Genomic DNA, 17894 nt, shown 5'->3' with positions numbered 1-17894 from the left:
AGTTAAAATTTCCATTTCCTTTTCCTTTTCCTAGTTCTGATGCTATGTTCTGTTTCTAAGAAACAAACTTTACATGGAGGACTATTGGCCAAACTTAATATGTATTCTAACGCAAATACTTGTTTCACACCCTTCCAAAAAGTTCCTATACAGACAAGGTATTAATTATGTGGTTTGTTACAAACTCTCAAGTTCTAGAGAAACTAACTTACAGTAAAAGGTGTTACTGGAAGATGTCGAACGAGTAAATGCTGCCATGTTTGAACAATGAAGCAAGATGTCAATGGAACTCTCACATATCTTGATGATACACCCCTTAGGTGTCAAAGAAAGTACCTGAACAAATCAAACCAATGATAACCAGGGTTATCACAATGACAGAGTCATTAAACTGTATGGCATAAAAAAAATGCTCAAACTAGCTGCCATTATTTTTTAGTAAATGAAAGGAAAATGAAAGATTTTTTTAGCAGAATCCAAACTAGAAACTGTTTACAGACGTAAACAGGAAGCTATTTATCCACCAAGTAGGTGGGGATAAGATAGCTCAGGTCTGTTGAGTTAAGTGGTTGAAGGAGATGCTACTCTTTAGCAAGAAGCCCAAACAAAGGCCATATACGCGGCCTATGCCAGGGTTTGCATCAACACTACTGTAACACCCTTAGTTCATTACTAATCCAGGCCCACAAAACCGAACACATAATGCATAACCTCTAACAAATTGACAATATTGTTGGAGTTCATCCCACATTGGTTAATTATCTTCTCCAAAATTAGTATATGAGCTTAGGCGGCCTCTCCATTCATTGTCAATTGGTTTCGAGTTGGATGCTTTAACATGGTATCAGAGCTAGGTTTTCGAAGGCTTTTGGACAAGACCATATGTCATTGATGGTTGGTTCCCTCTTTGTTGGCCGTTAATAGTTGATTGATGTCGTATGTGTTGAATAGTTTGTTTACCTCACCATATGCGAGTAAGGGATCGCACGTGCGGGGAAGTATTGGAGCTTGTCCCATATTGGTTAAATATAACCTCCAAACCTAATATATGAATCTAAGCAGCCTCTCCACTCATTACCGATTGGTCTTGAGTTGGATGCTTTAACATGATATCAGAGCTAGAGTTTCAGAGAATTTGTTCCCCTTGTTTGTGCCATAGGTGCGCCGTTGATTGTTGTGATCCACGTGTTATGGATCCTTTGTTTACCTCTTCACGTGCGAGTCGGGGGTCGCACGTGCGGGGGAGTTTTGGAGTTTGTCTCACATTGATTAATTATCTTCTCCAAAACTAGTATATGAACCTGAGTGGCCTCTCCACTCATTGCCAATTGGTTTCGAGTTGGATGCTTTAACAACTACCAAGCAGGATGCATGAAATTGATCCAAATTAATCTAGACAAATGTATTGTCAACAACACTGATATTGAGCTATTAAATTTCTTGCTAAATATCCAAGACAACAACAATATCAGTCCCCCTTGGTTCAGTACGATCATGCTCCAATGTACTTGCTCAAAATCAATTCACGAAGAGCATCTTCAGCCCTTATTCTTTCCGTTCTTTTAATTGACTCATAACCAAATTCTGAGTATACTTAGCGGAAAGCGTGGACAAGGCCGAGCGCGTTCAATCATTGCTCCAGAGTGCCCGCTCAAAATTTTACCAAATCAAGGGAACCAGGAAACTACTGTGTGTTATTACTACGCTCATTCCTTTCCTCCAAAATCCCCTCTTCCACCAACCACTTTAAATACCCCATTTCCAACCCTTCCTAACCTCCGTCTTATTTCTCCCAAAAAAAATTCTCTTTCTCTGTGTGTGTGTGTGTGTTAAGGAAGAAAGAAACAGAAACCCGATGAGGACAAGCTGTAATGCCTGCAGAGTCCTCCAGAAAGGATGCAGCGACGAATGCAGTCTCAGACCCTGCCTTCACTGGATCAAATCCTCCGATTCTCAATCTAATGCCACCATCTTCCTCGCCAAATTCTACGGCCGCGCCAGCCTCTTCAACCTCATCAATGCCGGCCCCCACCACCTCCGCCCTGGTACGTATGTATATGACCATTTATTAAGTTCAAATCATCTGTATCGAAAATGCTATACTCTGTTTCTTTACAATTTCAGTCATAGAATCACAAAAAAGATTTAAGGGTTGTTTGCTTTTGATAATTTACGACTCTGCCATTAATGTAGCTTTTACTCACATTTGTGCTTACATTCGGATTTGTCCATTGAAGTACTTCATACCAAATTGCCCTTACCCAAATTTTTATTGAATTAGAGTAAAAAATTGAGTAAAAGCTTCATTTGATATGAAACAATCCAATGGAAAAGCTCAAATCTAAGCATAACACTAGTGTAAGTAGTTCATTAACAGCATATTTGTATATTTGTGAAGAAGGAAATGCCCTAGTAAAATATTGAGTCTTTTTTGAAATGGAGTAAAAGTTTGAGTAGAACTCAATTTGATATAGAAGTAGGTTTTAAGCGGCATATGCTAGGGTTTGCATCAACTAACTATTGTAATACCCTTAGTTCCTCACTAATCAGGGCTTAGAAAAGTAAGAAAACCCAACACATAATGCATAACCTCCAACAACTTTGAAATTAGTACGCAGGATTCATGAAACTGATCCAAAATAATCTTGACAAAGGTATTGTCAATAGGCCTGCAAACGAACCCAGCCGCTCGCGAGCGGCTGGTGACTCGGCTCGCTAATAGCTCGTTCGAGCTCGGTTCATCAAGCAAATGAACGAGCTCGAGCCAACATTTTCAGCTCGTTTCATAAACGAGCCGAGCTCGAGCCACTTGATGCTCGGCTCGTTGAGCTCGCGAGCTGCCATATACAGTACATACATATACCAAACGAGCCATTCGAGCCGAGCTCGAGCTTACATATACATATATATTGGTGTGTGTGTGTGTGTGTGTGTGTGTGTGTGTGTGTATAACCATACATGTACCGAACGAGCCATTCGAGCCGAGCCGAGCCGAGCTCAAGCTTTTGAATATATGTTCGAGCCAAGTTCGAGCCCACATATTTCAGCTCAATTCGAGCTCGAGCCAAGCTGAAAACTAAGGCGAGCCGAGCTCGAGCAAGGCAAAACTCGGCTTGACTCGGCTCGTTTGCAGCCCTAATTGTCAACAACACTGATAGTGAGCTATGAAAATTTCCAGCTTTAATAGGAAATAAGAAATATGTTTGATTTGGTTTCCAAGGGGAACAATAGTGGAAGATTAATTGGCAGTATACAATAAACCATATACTTTTTGAATATTGTCTCTACGTAAATTATGGGTGGTCTACATAAATTAAGGAATGGACATCAGTTATCTAACACTAGCGGATGCTAGTGCCTAATGGCACGTTGAAATGTATCATAATCTCAACTTAAATAAATTGACCAGCTCTACAGGATAGTTGTAATATCTACCAAACGTCAGTTACCATTTTGAGATATTTTTCTATTTGATCATATAAGACAACATTATTTTACATAGAGATATATTGCCTAAAAAATGAGAATAGAAAGAGATAAATTTATTCTTAGTATCTTTTAAAACAAAATGATCCGATGGCTACAAATTTAACATGAAGTGATCTAACGGTTGTAGATGTTGCTCTGATTTATATGCCTAGACATTTTTAACAAAAATCGCACTGTTTTGTAATATAATTTTTCAAATGCAACTCTAATAGGTTACTTGACCTTTCTCAATATATAAATGCCGCGTGTCGCAACCATAAGACTCCTCATTGGTGCCACGTTTTTTTAACCGTAGGCCTCCTCACGAATTATGACTTTGCTTTAATATATAGTTTAGATATAGATTTCAAGGACTTTCAACTCCAAACAGACATGGCTTTTACGTAAATTCCTTTCATCTCACCGGAGGAAAAGTAAGGTTCGTCATATTTGGCGGATACTCATGATAGACAGAATGCTCATTGGACAATAATATAGATTACAAGCTTGAATAAGTTCTTTGATGTTCAAAAGAGTAGACCCTGTCTAGAAAAGACAGTAGTGTGATTATGTGTATATGCAGGTATTAGATTTGTTTTTGGTGAGTGAAGGCAAGTATTTGTTTTTTGGGGCTCTCATCTTCCAAGATTGGGACATACATTGCCTTCTCGTGGTTTTCTTCTTCTCCTCTCTATCGGACTCATCATCGACGGTTTTTTATCATGATGTGGCTGAAACAATTTAACAAATGGCCAGACATTGAGGAAGCTGTTTACGTAAGGGAGGTGAAGGAAATGTCTGTCTTGCGTCGGAATCGTATGCTTAATTCACTCTACGACCACTATCGGTATTAGGTCATGGAGGGCTGCAACTCATCATCAGCTCCTTATCGCGATATAAATGTCAGACTACAATGTTAAAGTTAGCTAGTTTTTGGTTACTTTTTGGTTGAAACCTAGTCAAAATACTTTTACTGAAAAAACCAGAAATCGAACACCCCAAATGACTGCGAACAAATAGATGCACTTTTGCCTGGTTGATACAGAATTTGCATAATATAAGAGATTTCCCCCTTTGGTATGAAGTAGAAGTTTGTAAGGGGAAATGAAAATTTCCCTCTTCTTCCTCTGATAAGTGTATAGTTTTGTATTTGGAATGTTAGATTTTATTGAGCAATTTTCTCAGAAAAGGGAAAATGACTGATTACCTCATCCGGCTTCTCTGCAATTAACTGCAGAGAAGATTCTGCGGTTCAATCTGAACCGTTCATTTTGAAAATCAATGGTTCAACCTTGTTGAATGTATTATTGGTAAAAGTCTTTTAGTACCGGTGAAAGATTGAAAATAAATCTGGACCATTAAAAACATCATGCGACGGTTGCGATTACTTAAACTGCACCTTTGCTGTCCAAAACTGGACTACAGACTAGCGAGATTCCATTTCATTTATCTTACTAAATCTTTTCTTCCCCTGGAGGATTCATACAGACAATAAACGCGAAATAACAGATTATTAAACCGATCACATGATCAGATACTAATTGAAGACCATAGCTACCATTCTAAAATATGAGATCTCAAAATCAAGATCCGATCTGGGTTGCTCCGGTCAGGTACCGGTACCCGAAGAAGGATCCGGCGACAAGCAGGGGCACAAAGAACTCGACAAAAGCCTTGTATTTGGGCACCGGATCGTCCTTGATCACAAACGCTTTCATCTCTTTAGCCTTGTTGGATTCCTTAGAAGCAGCTACTTCGGACTCGCCGCCTCCGCTGGGGCTGTAACCTTGGAGGACCCCTACCTGGTATTTGAGGAGCATTTCCTTTGCAGCCTTGCTGTGGCCAATTTCATCAAACTCCTTGGTTGCGTCTTTCCCGGCCGACTCGATCAACACCTCCTCTCCTCCCGGGTGTTCTTCCAGAAACTTGGTCACGTCCACCACCTGCAATTTTCACTCGAATTTGTACGAAGTTAGCGTCTTTCAAGTGCAAGTGCAGTTTAGAACAGGGGAGAAAGAAAACACAACCGAGGTGTAGTGAAGTTATAGCAAAAGGTGCGGGGTGAAAGTCCATCCCTCTTAACGCGCGGTCGTGAGTTAAAAACCAGCTCACGATAATAATTCTCGTGAATCAGATGCTGGGTGTGCCGGAATACTTATCGGGACTGGGTGTTGTGGTGACGCCCGATGGGGACCATGATGCTGGTCGCCCTTTCCTAACCGTGTTTTTTTATTGCAGGACAAAAAATAACCAGGAGTAAAAATGGATGGACCGACACGCCCGAGTGGATCTGATCAATTAATCCATTTTGAATTCTGGGCAGTGTTGTAGTAGAATATTTAACATGGCTGATTTGGAATTAAAGATGAAACAGGAGCAAATCCCCAAGGGGAATCAATTACGTACCCTGCCATTGATGACGAACCAGCAATCCTTCTTGGACTTGTGTTGGGCAACCTGGGAAAGGGTGAAAATTCTTCCTTTCTCCATTTTTGGTTAGTTGTGTGTGTGTGTGTCTGGAGAGAGAGAGAGAGAGAGAGAGAGAGAGAGAGAGAGAGAGTTGAATTGGGAGTCTAGAGGAAATTAGTCCATGCAAAGAGTATTTACCGTCCTAATATATAGAGCTATACATACTCTATATAGATGGGAAAGAAAAGACAGATGGGAAATTGAGGGATCCAATGCCCATAAAGGTAGGACTAAGATCCAGTCATTTCCAAAATGGGTAACCTTCACTTACACCCCCTATGGTTTGGTCGATACCCGGATGAATCTTCTAAATTTTACTAGTTTGTAGCACATAACTTCCCTGTGATTATGTATTATGCACATTTTCAGTTAAAGTTAATACTCCCTCCGTCCCACTTTTGTTGCACCTGTTTCTTTTTTGGGACGTCCCAAAAAAATTTCTATATCTCACAATCTAAAATGTTTTTAATGATTTCGAAAACTTGGTTTAAAAAAATAAATTGAGATTTATCAAATAAGATTCATATTGAATATATAAAATATTATAAATTGTGAGATATAAACAATTTTTTGGGACGTCCCAAAAAGGAAACAGGCGAAACAAAGTGGGACGGAGGGAGTAGAAAATTTGATCCGAACTGTTTATATTATACAAGTTGACGAGTACTATATTCGTACCAAAATTCAAGTTGATTCGACAATGAGAACTTCATGGTGAAATATAATTTATTAGGAAGGTTTAATTTTTCATTTTCAATTTTTTTTATTTTAATGTTCTCTAAGAGTTGTCTATGTCTTGATCGGTCAGATTTTTTATAGAGATATTCTACTTTTTGATTAATACATTATAAATGGCTCGAATTAAATTTTTAATATATTGGTTAGATTCAAAGAACATGATGATTGAATGGAGATGATGAAGACATTTATGTCCAATTTCTTAAAAGTGTGAAATTAGACGGAATTTGGTGCTGGATGCAATCTACCACAAAGTACAATGTGGATTATGTACAACAAATTGAATACAAGAGATGATTTCGCACATAGACCAAACTACATAAGGTTTAAGTAAAGTTTTCCCTTTTAAATTATGTGGTTATGATATGTTATGAGGTAAAGTAAACCCATTACATCTCATCTAAGTTCGTTTTTTTTAAGTTTTAATGTGTCTATCATCAATGAAAAAGATCGTGCATGAGTTCAATCTTACAAAGCTCAGAACAGAAATGAACTGCTGGATTTGATCGCTCATTTCTCTTTTACCAAATATTATTTGACCAGATGTTTATCGATGTTCAATTAACCTACTTTTTTGTATGAATGAAACGTATTAATTTTTTCTACAAAATAACGGCTTGAATTGTGAAATACAAACGGGATTAATTTGATTTTTGCATATTTGATTTCTTTAATTTCTGTCAGATATGTCCTAATCTTTATCGATGTCTGATTAATTTAATTTTATTCATGAATGAAATCACATTAATTTATATAAAATAAACGGTTTGAATCGTGAAATAAAAACACTATTAATTTGGTTTTACAAATTTGATTTGTCCTAAAAAGTAGTTGAATGCAATTCTTACCCCTTGATAAAAAAAAATTTAAAAAAGGGGAAAAGAGAGCTGCACTATCATTTTTTGGGGGGTAAATTTATCATCACTTCTCCTATGAACCCGGCTTCTTTTATAGTTTGAGTTTGGATTGCAGAAAGTATTTTCTTAGAGGGCGCCGCTATTCGCAGCCTTTTATTTTCTCCCATAGCCCACTACATTTCGGTAAATGGTTGTTGAAAATCATAAATAACATTTCGGTAAATTGCTGTTGAAAACAAGATTATATTTCGGTAACTACCTGTTGAAAATATGTTCAACTTTCGGTAAACAACTGCCGAACATACATTTTCGATAAATAGCTGTCGAAAAAAATATAATATTTCGGTAATTGGATGCTGAAAATATATCTCAATTTCGGTAACTAACTGTCGAGTATAATTGAAAATTTTTAACGGGCTATGGAAGAAAATAGAGGGCTGCAAATAGCGGCGCCCTTCTTAAACCTTACCTTGTTGACGATCAAAAATTTTCATAGATTAAATTATTGATTATCGAGACGGACGAATGAGATTAGACCGGACTGTTTCTGTCCGAATCCGAATAGCAAGCTGGATTATCTCCTAAGTTTGTTACATCTCCATTGACTGTGTGGTTGAGAGGAGGAAAGGCAGTAGCTCCCGCATGGCACGCGCTTCCCACCACACTAATTGAGTTCGGTTTGAAGGTTAGGTAGGACGATTTTCGTATCAAATAAATGCTACATCAAATTTGAAACTTATTTGTCAATGCGATTTCGTTTAATAATTGAGCTGTTCGAGCTAATTTACGCTCAACTCGACTAATTCTACGGAATCGATCTCACCGCCTGCTAGCCAAAGGAGGTTGGCCACTAAGCCAACCCCTCGAGATTGACATTTTTTTTTTCCTTTTATGGTAAGGTAATTCGGTTAGTCACCTACTGGTGTTCAAACAACGTCATATATTTATACAAGGCAATGTAAAGATCGTTTTCTAAAATTTGAACGGTTGGATCATTACTGTCATATCTCAATCTCTTTCATTTTTACATCACAAGAGAGTTGGTCAAAACTTTTATTCTTTTTAACAAGAAAAAAATACCACAACAAAATTTAACTATAGGAATATAAACATAATTTTCGCTCACACTTTTGAGGGCCATACACATTAACAAAAGTGGACTCCTATCAAACATTGTCACTTTCAAATTATAGTTCTGGCTCTACCGGTGCTTATTTTTTTGGCTAACTAAACCGCTTGGGATTCAAGTATATGAAAAACCATATATAAAATACACACGAATAAAAAATAAATAAATAAATAAAAAAACCTCACCCTTCTAGTTTCTTCCATCTTCCACCTCGAACCTAACTCAAAATCACCCAACCAATCAACAACCTCTTTTGCCATTCCCTCTACCGACCAGTAGCCACTTTCATGCTCACCAAACAACTAAACAAAGGAAAAACAGCTGTTGTAAAGACAGAAACAGTCTCTATCTCAAGGAAGAAGACAATCCAACAAGACCCAAATTAATCCAAAAAATATGAATCCCAAACCTTCCTCGGCTTAGTACTTTATATGAACGTAAATTCAGTTACGCGTCATGCGATGGATCAGAGGTGATAGTTTAATACTATTTGTATGTTGTTTTCTTTATTAACTTGTTACCACGTGCCGAACATACTTGTGTATGGATTTGTGCACGAACTTTTGTGTCGGTAACATGGGTGAAAATCGTTTCAAGCAGGGGTGAAAAGAAAATAATTGTCTTGTCCGTATAATCTTTGAGTCTAAGTTTCCATTAGTATCTAAATGGGCTAAACTACATAAAAATACGGATTTCGAGATAAGTCATGCTCGTCACATCATTTTTTGGTGAAAATCTCTTAAATTATACACTTTTTTTTTTTGGTAAGAAAACCACCTTTTTTTTTTTGAACGGCAAAAACAAATTTTATTAATCTCTTAAATTGTTACAAAGATTAAAAGGACAAGAAAATCACCTTAAAATTATAGAGTGCGTTCGCAGATCCCATGTGATTGTGTGATAGTTGAGGAAACACATTGTGGGATTCGGAAACCCTGTAGTGCTGAACTGGAGGAATTTGTTTTAAATTCGGACTGTTGATTACTAAGATGAACGACTAGAATGATGCACTACAATCCTGTAGGGCAGCCCCTGCACAATCCCTTGATCCCACATTGTGAAGGTGTCTTTTGGGTAGGCAATGCATTGAATAACCTTAACCTATACAAGAATTTGAATAATTGCCTTAACTCTTCTTTGCTTCAGTTTTTTACACCAATCTCAATCCGCAGGTTCTCGTGGCCGAAAAAATCTTCAATGCAACCGTTATTTGTAACGTCTTCTCACATGATGTGGACCCCCTTTGTATGTGTAGGTCTCACAGTGAGATAGGCGTTACAAATAGCAGTTGCATTGAAAATTCTCTGTGTGGCCACTGCTTCCTTACAAATACAAAAACCAATAATGATAGAGTCTTCATGGTGAAATGGAATTGTGAACTAGATCCGACAGAACTTTATTATTGATTGATTGAGAGAAAGAATTACAGGAAGAATTGTAAAAGGAAAGAGTTACAGAAGAAGAAGAGAGAAGAAGAAAAGAAATGAGCAACATCAACTCCCCTTTACTCCTAGGCCACTTTCCCCCTTATAACCGACTGACGGATTAACCAACTCTTCTCCATCCGACACAACTCACAATTACAATATTACACATAAAGCCCTGAATACAAGCTACAATTACAATTAACCCCCTGTGCTTATCAATCCCACCCCCTTAAAAACAACCTTGTCCTCAAGGTTGGAAATGAGGAAAACGCTGCTGGAAATCATACCAATTTTCCCATGTTGCATCTTCCGGAATGGAATTAGACCACTGAACCAAGACTTCGGTAGAAGGTCTGTTATTTCGTTTGACCAATTTTCTGTCCAATGTAGCCAAGGGCTATAACTGTATTCGGCCATCCTCCCCAATTAGTGGAAGCTCAGACTGTATCACAGCATCATTTCCCAACTTTTTCTTGAGAAGAGAAACATGAAAAACAGGATGGATTTTGGAATGAGGAGGGAGCTCAAGTTTATAGGCAACATAACCAACCTTTTACACACCTGATATGGACCAAAATACATAGGGGCCAGCTTAGCATTCCTGCGAAAAGCTACAATCACTTGTCTGAAAGGTTAAAGCTTGAGGTACACCCAATCACCTACTTCAAATGCCCTTTCTGATCTGTGTTGATCCGCAATTTGTTTCATTCTATGCTGTGAAGAAGCTAAGTATTCTTTGAGCAATTTGAGAATGATAGCTCTATCCTGTAACATGGCATCTACTGCTGCAACTGCAGTGCCCCCAACAACATAATGCATTAGATTTGGTGGGTTTTGACCATACAAAGCTTCATAAGGAGTGATCCCAGTGGAAACATGAAAGGTTGTGTTATACCACCATTCAGGTAAGGGAAGCCATTTAGTCCAAGCTGTAGGTCTATCACTAGTTAGACACCTCAAAAAATTCTCTACACACCTGTTAACCACCTCAGTTTGCCCATCTGATTATGGATGATAAGCTGTACTCATACACAAAGTAGTATCCTGTAAACGAAACAACTCCTGCCAAAAAGTGCTAACAAAGACTGTATCCCTATCTGATACAATGGACTGTGGCATACCATGGAGCTTGAAGATGTTGTCTAAGAATACTTGTGCCACAATGGCAGCAGTGTATGGATGAGTGAGTGGCAGAAAATGGGCATACTTGCTAAGCCTATCTACTACCACAAAGATCACAGTTTTGTTACTAGAACTAGGCAAGCCTTCAATAAAGTCCATAGAGATGTCACTCCAAAGTCTTTCTGGAATGGGTAAGGGTTGAAGTAGACCAGGAGAGGCCATAGTCTCATTTTTTGTGTCTTTGGCAAATACCACAACTTGCCACATATTGCAGCACAGCCTGTTTCATTCCCTTCCAAAAGAAAGCTTGTTTCAACCTCTGATAGGTCCTCTCACCCCCACAGTGACCCCCAACTGGACTTGCATGGTGCTCATGGATCAATTTGAGTATGAATTGGACATCATTTCCTACCACCAATTTGGATTTAAAGTAGAGCATCTGATGCTGCCATGAAAAAGAAGGATGGCTGGCAGGATCATGCTGTAAGTCGTGGATGAGTTGCTGGAGTTCTTGATCTTGTACCCAACTAGCTTGAAGTTCCTTTACCCATTGACATAGAACCACAGTCATAGTTGCAAGAGTCCCTTGGTTTGATGTTACCAACTGAACCTCTTCCTTTACTCTTGAAAGAGCATCTGCTGCCACATTAGTTTTACCAGATTCGTAGACAATTTCATAGTCAAAACCCATGAGTTTTGATAACCACTTTTGTTGCATAGGAGTGGTGACTCATTGTTCCAAAAGAAATTTGAGACTTTGGTGGTCAGTCTTGATAACAAATTGCCCTCCCAATAAATAGTGTCTCCATTTGGTAATGGACATCACTACTGCCAAAAGCTCTTTTTCATAAGTGGAAAGTCCCAACCTAGCAGGAGACAATGCGTTGCTGTAATAAGCTATAGGCCTACCCTCCTGTATTAGGACTGCTCCCACTCCTGTTCCTAAAGCATCACATTCGAGTACAAAGGGTTTGATGTAGTCGGGTAATGTCAAAACTGGTGAAGAGAAAGGGGATACACTGTGTCTAAGTACTCCAGTTGCCATCATTTCCTTGACTAACTTCTCAATCTCATTTTTCTAAATATAAGGATATCTATAAGGTCTGATATTGGGGGGTGGAGCACCAGGAGTAAGAGGAATCTGGTGGTCATGGGATCTAAAAAGAGGAAGACCTTTAGGTTCCATAAAAACATCATCAAAAATATGCAAAAGCTGAAGCAAATCTGGATGTACCTCCTTAGAAGGCACAACTTGGATACTGCATAATCGAGCCAACATTCTTGGAGATTGTTTGTTTAGTAAATGCTGCATCTTCTTAGCATCCACAAGTCTCACATCTGTAGCAAGATCCCAAGTAAGAGAAAGCTTTTTTCCAAAAACTGAAAACTGCATCTGTAGGTTCTTGAAGTCCCAAAGTACTAGCCCTAGCGTGGACAACCATTGTACCCCCAACACCATGTCACAACCCCCTAAAGGCAATAATTGCACCTCAGACGTAAAATCAGTACTCTGCATGGTCCACTAGAGGTTTTTAACCAAAGCTTTACTACTAATTTTAGTGCCATCTGCCACAATAATGGTTAAAGGATTGGTTGGTTGGATTTGAACTCCTACCCTTTTAGCCACCCTTGGATCCAAGAAATTGTGTGTGCTTCCAGAATCAACAAGTATATTGACCTCCGTTTTCTTGATAACCCCTTTTAATTCTCATAGTTTTATACGATTGAATACCTGATATGGCATGTACTGAGATATGGAACTCCTCTGAACTGTCATCAAGAGCCATTTCTTGTTGGGCTTCTACAAATTCCTCATCATCATCCTCAATGTCAATCATAAACAACTGTTTTTTCTTGCACACATGGCCTCCAAAATACTTTTCATTGCAACCAAAACACAACCCTTTTGCCCTTCTATCATCAAAGTCCTTAGGAGTCATCCTTTTTGACAACCCCACCTGATTCTGCAGTCTTAGAACTTAAAGCTTGAGATGTTTGTGGGGTAGTGGGAAAAGAGAGAACTGGTTTCATTAGGGCCCTAGTTTTCTTATTTAAAGCCTCAACTGTATCTTCTTGAAGTCGTGCCAAACCCATAGCTTGGGATATGAAACTTTGTTGGAACATCTGAACTCCACCTTTTATTTCTTCTTTCAACCCACTGACAAAGCAACTGATAAAAAATTCCTCTGTGAGGCCTGTAGTCTTATTCGTTAGCTCTTCAAACTTTTCTTGGTAAGTTTTGACAGAGGACCACTGTCTAAGTTTGGTTAACTGCCCCATAGCATCCTCAAAAGCACTATCCCCAAATCAAAAGAGCAAAACCCTAGAAAATTCCCTCCAAGTACATAGGGTGTGGGATTTCTCAAACCACTGATACCAGTGCATAACCTTATCCTCCATGTGTAGAGAAGCTAAACGTAATTTATGGGTTTCGTCTATGGCGTTTGACTCAAAAATTTCTCACATTTGTAAATCCAAGCCTCGTGGTCTTCCCCAAAGAATTTAGGAAAATCTAATTTTGGTTGAAACAGACGAACATGGCCCGGATTCTGATTAGGATTTGGAAGTAGTGGAGAAGAAGAAGTCGAAGATACCTTTTCTTGAATCTTTTCATACTTCAAGTTCAGAGTGGTGATCAGATTCTTGAGCCCATCCATCGTGTCTTTGAACCCATCCATAGCTGTCGCTTGACGATCCGTAACATCTGTCAGTCGTTGAATGGAGTCATTGGTTGCATCTGTCAACTTTCGAATAGATTCTTCCAAACATTTAGTCTCCTGCGCACGAGTTTCGGCCATGATTTCGATTGCCCACAGTCAGAGGAGCAAGGCTCTGATACCACTGATAGAGTCTTCGTAGTGAAATGGAATTGTGAACTAGATCCAACAGAACTTTATTATTGATTGATTGAGAGAAAGAATTACAGGAAGAATTGTAAAGGCACAGAGTTACAGAAGAAGAAGAGAGAAGAAGAAAAGAAATGAGCAACATCAACTCCCCTTACTCCTACGCCTCCTTCCCCCTTATAACCGACTGACGGATTATCCAACTCCTCTCCAACCGACACAACTCACAATTACAATATTACACATAAAGCCCTGAATACAAGCTACAATTACAATTAACCCCCTGTTGTAGACACCCCATTCTGGACTGTCCAGATAACGTTATTTGTCGATCTTTTATTTCCCCAATGATGATCTTAGTCGAAAACAATGTAAGGACAAAGGTGTGGTTAAGCTTTGAGCGTCCAGAACCTCACTCAAAACCCCTTTCAAACCCTTCAAACCAGAGCCAAACAGCCCCAGCAAAACGCAATTGGCATACGCCAGCGTCCAGAAGGCGTACGCCAGTCATCTGCCATGTGTCAGTCATCGACCAATGGCCCATCTTTTACTGGCGCACGCCAGTTAATAATGGCGCACGCCAGTCAAACCCAGTCAAATCAACTTTATGCAGCAACTTGGGCGGGACTTTTGTGCCACCCTGACGTCGGCTACAGCGTCCCTGATGATTACTTTCGGCAGAGACGTTCCCTCTCTCTCCTACACCCCCCATCAAGGCAAGTCCCATGCATTTAATGCATGGGAGGCTCCAACCTTGTCTTAACCAGCCAAACAGGCCTTAGCACCAGACTGATCTCAGTCACTCCCCCTCTATAAATACCCCCCTTGCATTCATTTGCAAGGGGTTAGTCTTTTTAAGAAGCATAGAGTTCCCTTCTCCTCTCTTCTTGCTCTCTTCTTCTATTGAAAGAGAAAAGAAGGAAGTCCACTTCCATACACCCACTGATGTTCAGTCACCATACAACCTCCATCTTCAATCTCTAAAGCTCAATACAACCACCAAACCTCAATACCAAGAGGTATACCACCTTTACGTTCTTTTCTGTTTTCGACCCCTGAGGGGAGCCGTTGAGGCCCAGGCTAGTAAGTAATACTAGTCCTGGCCTCAAACTGGTAAAATATGACGATCGTATCGGATCGAACATGGCGCACGCCAGTAACCTATGCCGTACGCCAGTTTTGGCAGTACGAGCACAACTGGCGTGGGGATCATGGATCGTCATTCTTTTGTTCTGTTTTTCTGTCAATCACTCTTGCATGCTAAATAACCAGTTTACCGCTTTCCGTATATTTAGAACTGTTTAGATGTAGTAGTTAATACTCGCTTCTTATCTGCTTAAAAGGCCTCTGAGATCCTTCTGGTCACGTTCCAAAGCCCAGATGATGTAAAAGTCAAGCACTGGATCAGGATCAAACCTGCGTACGGCAGTTAAAGCTAGGATCCAGTGGCTGGCTCTTGCATCTTAGTTCAGTCTTGGCCTCTTTTCTGTCCCCACTCTGTTTAGGGGGTTTCTTGTCTATGTTCGTGGCTTCAAGCCGTCTCATCTGTCTGTAAATGTATATATCCTGCTTATTTAACTGCATGGTTTGTCCTGGGTGTGCGCTGGTCCTTTTCCAGAGCCCAGAGGGTTACAAACAAGGACTGTGAAACCAGATGAGTGGAGTACGCCAGTCTCCCTGTGGCGTGCGCAGGTCGTATCAACATGCGGTGGCTCGGCCAGTGCATGCTGGTAGAACTTGCTCACGCCCTTGCGGGGCAACGTACTGCAATTTGTTCAGTTTGCTCAGTGCTTGTTCTCAATCTATATTTTAGCATTGCAATCAAGCCATCCATAAGCATTTTGCCATATAAACTGCAACTTGTTAAAGTTTTAACCCCCGTTAACTGTTCCCCCGCCCTACCTGGCTAAAAAATGATCAAATGAGAGAAAAATGCAAGCGCTTTTACAAAATGCCCGAGTAGAGACCGATCTCCGGATTGGGCGAGAGGGGTGCCATAAAACCCTTCCCCTCTCGTAACCTGGCTCCCGAACCTCAGATATCGAAGGTGACGACGGACCGGTCTACAAGCCTTTTCAAAATCAAACAAACGTGGCAAACGTTTTTCGAGTTCAGTTCCTTGGGTGCTTTCACCGCTAAAACCCGAGTGGCGACTCTGAATCGAGGCGTTTCGCCGCGCTTTTTCTAACAAAAAGGGCCGCACCCGATTTTCACAAATTAGAAATTTCCCGGGGCGCGTGCCCACAGTGGCGACTCTGCTGGGGATCTATTGCGTTGATTGATATTTGGCGATTAATACATAATTGAACAATTTTCAAAAAGCTTGTCAAAACAGTACGCTCCGCGCTACTGAAGAACGGAATGGTAACATAACAGGATCTCAGCATCCGACCAATCCGAACTGGGGCTTTTGCTATTGTTCTCTTGTGTAGTTTTCTCCAAATATCAATTAACGAAAGTGAGCCAAGCTTCAAAAGGCATTTGTTTTCAAAAGCGTTGCGTTTTTCTCTCATTTGATCATTCTTCGGCATTCTCCGTTCGTATCGATGGTTGATCAGCCCCGTTGAGGTGTTTTGGGTAACCGGCACAGTTTACTGGAGCCCGGGGTCCTCGAACGCCCAACAACCTTGGACGATGATGAGTCGTACTACCGTTCGACCATTGCTTTGCTCTACGCGTTGCAATGGGAGGTATATCGCGGCTCTAGTCAGAGGAACCCCTTTAAGCCAAAACCGGCCTCTACAGCGTTTACAAAGCACTAGAACCTTTCAACATAAGACAGGAACCCGCAGGGTAGGATTACTTGTTTCTAACCCCATGTCCTGTTTATGTGTTACCGCTTTTCCTATCGCATGCTTGTGCATACATCCATGATCGTTTTGCGTAGGAGCATGCTAGGGCGGCTTTTAGGATGTCTTTTGTCGAGTCTGTCTTGCGCCCACTCGGCGTTTGCCTTGGACCGATGACGAGTCGTGCATCTCGATGTTGCACGTTACCAGAATTTTCAAATCCTTAATCAATGAGACTTCGGGAAATCGATACTTCCTAAGTCCTTGTCTAAATCCCCATCGAGGTTTCAAACCGAAAACTAGGAACAACGGAGAGAATGGCATGATGCTTACACCACTCGGGTTAAAAGTGCTAATCACTTACACCAGGCTCCGGCACAGTGCTGCTTACGCCATTTCGGTTACGGTATCATGCCATCTACACCGAGTTGTTCCAAAATCAAACTTTGAAACTTCGAGAAGGGAGAAAGTCAAAGACTTAGGCTGTTTTGGCATCTCTTAGTAACATTCGATTCAATCAAGGATGCACCGTCGAAAAGAAAATCCGAGGATTCCATGGCAACTGTCCGAGTGGCGTAAAGCAGACTCCCCCTAGTTCTAGAGTCTAGGAGGACACCGACGACGTTGGCATGATCATTTTTCAATTCCCGTCTATTCTTTCAAATAAAATGACTGCAGGCTGTCACTGAGCTCTTATACTTTGCCGTCTAGTCATGCCGATGTCAAAGCAGAATTCCGAAATCAAGAGCCAAACCTACTTGGGACCGTCCGTCGAGTCTGTTTGAGGATCTGATTTAGGGGTTCGTCTTTCAGTCAACCGCAACGGAAGCTCTGGCCTGCACTGTGTCACGAGAGGACTCACCACCGACTACTCCGTATGAGTCCCCTCCGTCTACTCCATCTCCGCCAGCATCTCCCAAACTTGTTAAAACAGAAGTACTAACCATGGCGGATGTCCCACCTCCGAATCTTGCAACCGCCCTAGCCGATCTACAGCGCAACCTGGCCATCATGCAACAAAGAGCCGACCAGGCCGACGCCTCTATGGC

At 40.5% G+C, this 17894-nt stretch overlaps 1 protein-coding gene and 1 long non-coding RNA gene across 2 annotated transcripts; both read right to left on the bottom strand.

Annotated features, from left to right (window-relative positions):
* Nucleotides 1–25: 25 nt before the first annotated feature.
* Nucleotides 26–2302, bottom strand: LOC131331316 (uncharacterized). The gene is made up of 2 exons (XR_009201349.1): nt 1923–2302; nt 26–336 (listed from the first exon to the last, which is right to left on the bottom strand). It is a non-coding gene; the product is annotated as an uncharacterized LOC131331316 (long non-coding RNA).
* A 2566-nt stretch (nt 2303–4868) lies between these two features.
* Nucleotides 4869–6233, bottom strand: LOC131331310 (cytochrome b5-like). Its single transcript, XM_058365195.1, has 2 exons — nt 5875–6233; nt 4869–5411 (listed from the first exon to the last, which is right to left on the bottom strand). Exons 1-2 carry the CDS (start codon nt 5956–5958, stop codon nt 5052–5054), a joined length of 444 nt encoding a protein of 147 aa, XP_058221178.1. The 5' UTR covers nt 5959–6233; the 3' UTR covers nt 4869–5051.
* Between the last annotated feature and the right edge of the window lie 11661 nt (nt 6234–17894).

This window comes from Rhododendron vialii, chromosome 6a (genome assembly GCF_030253575.1).
Source record: "Rhododendron vialii isolate Sample 1 chromosome 6a, ASM3025357v1".
Classification (NCBI taxonomy): Eukaryota; Viridiplantae; Streptophyta; class Magnoliopsida; order Ericales; family Ericaceae; genus Rhododendron; species Rhododendron vialii.
Note: the sequence above shows the minus strand (reverse complement) of the source record. Positions and strands in the feature narration are given on the sequence as shown.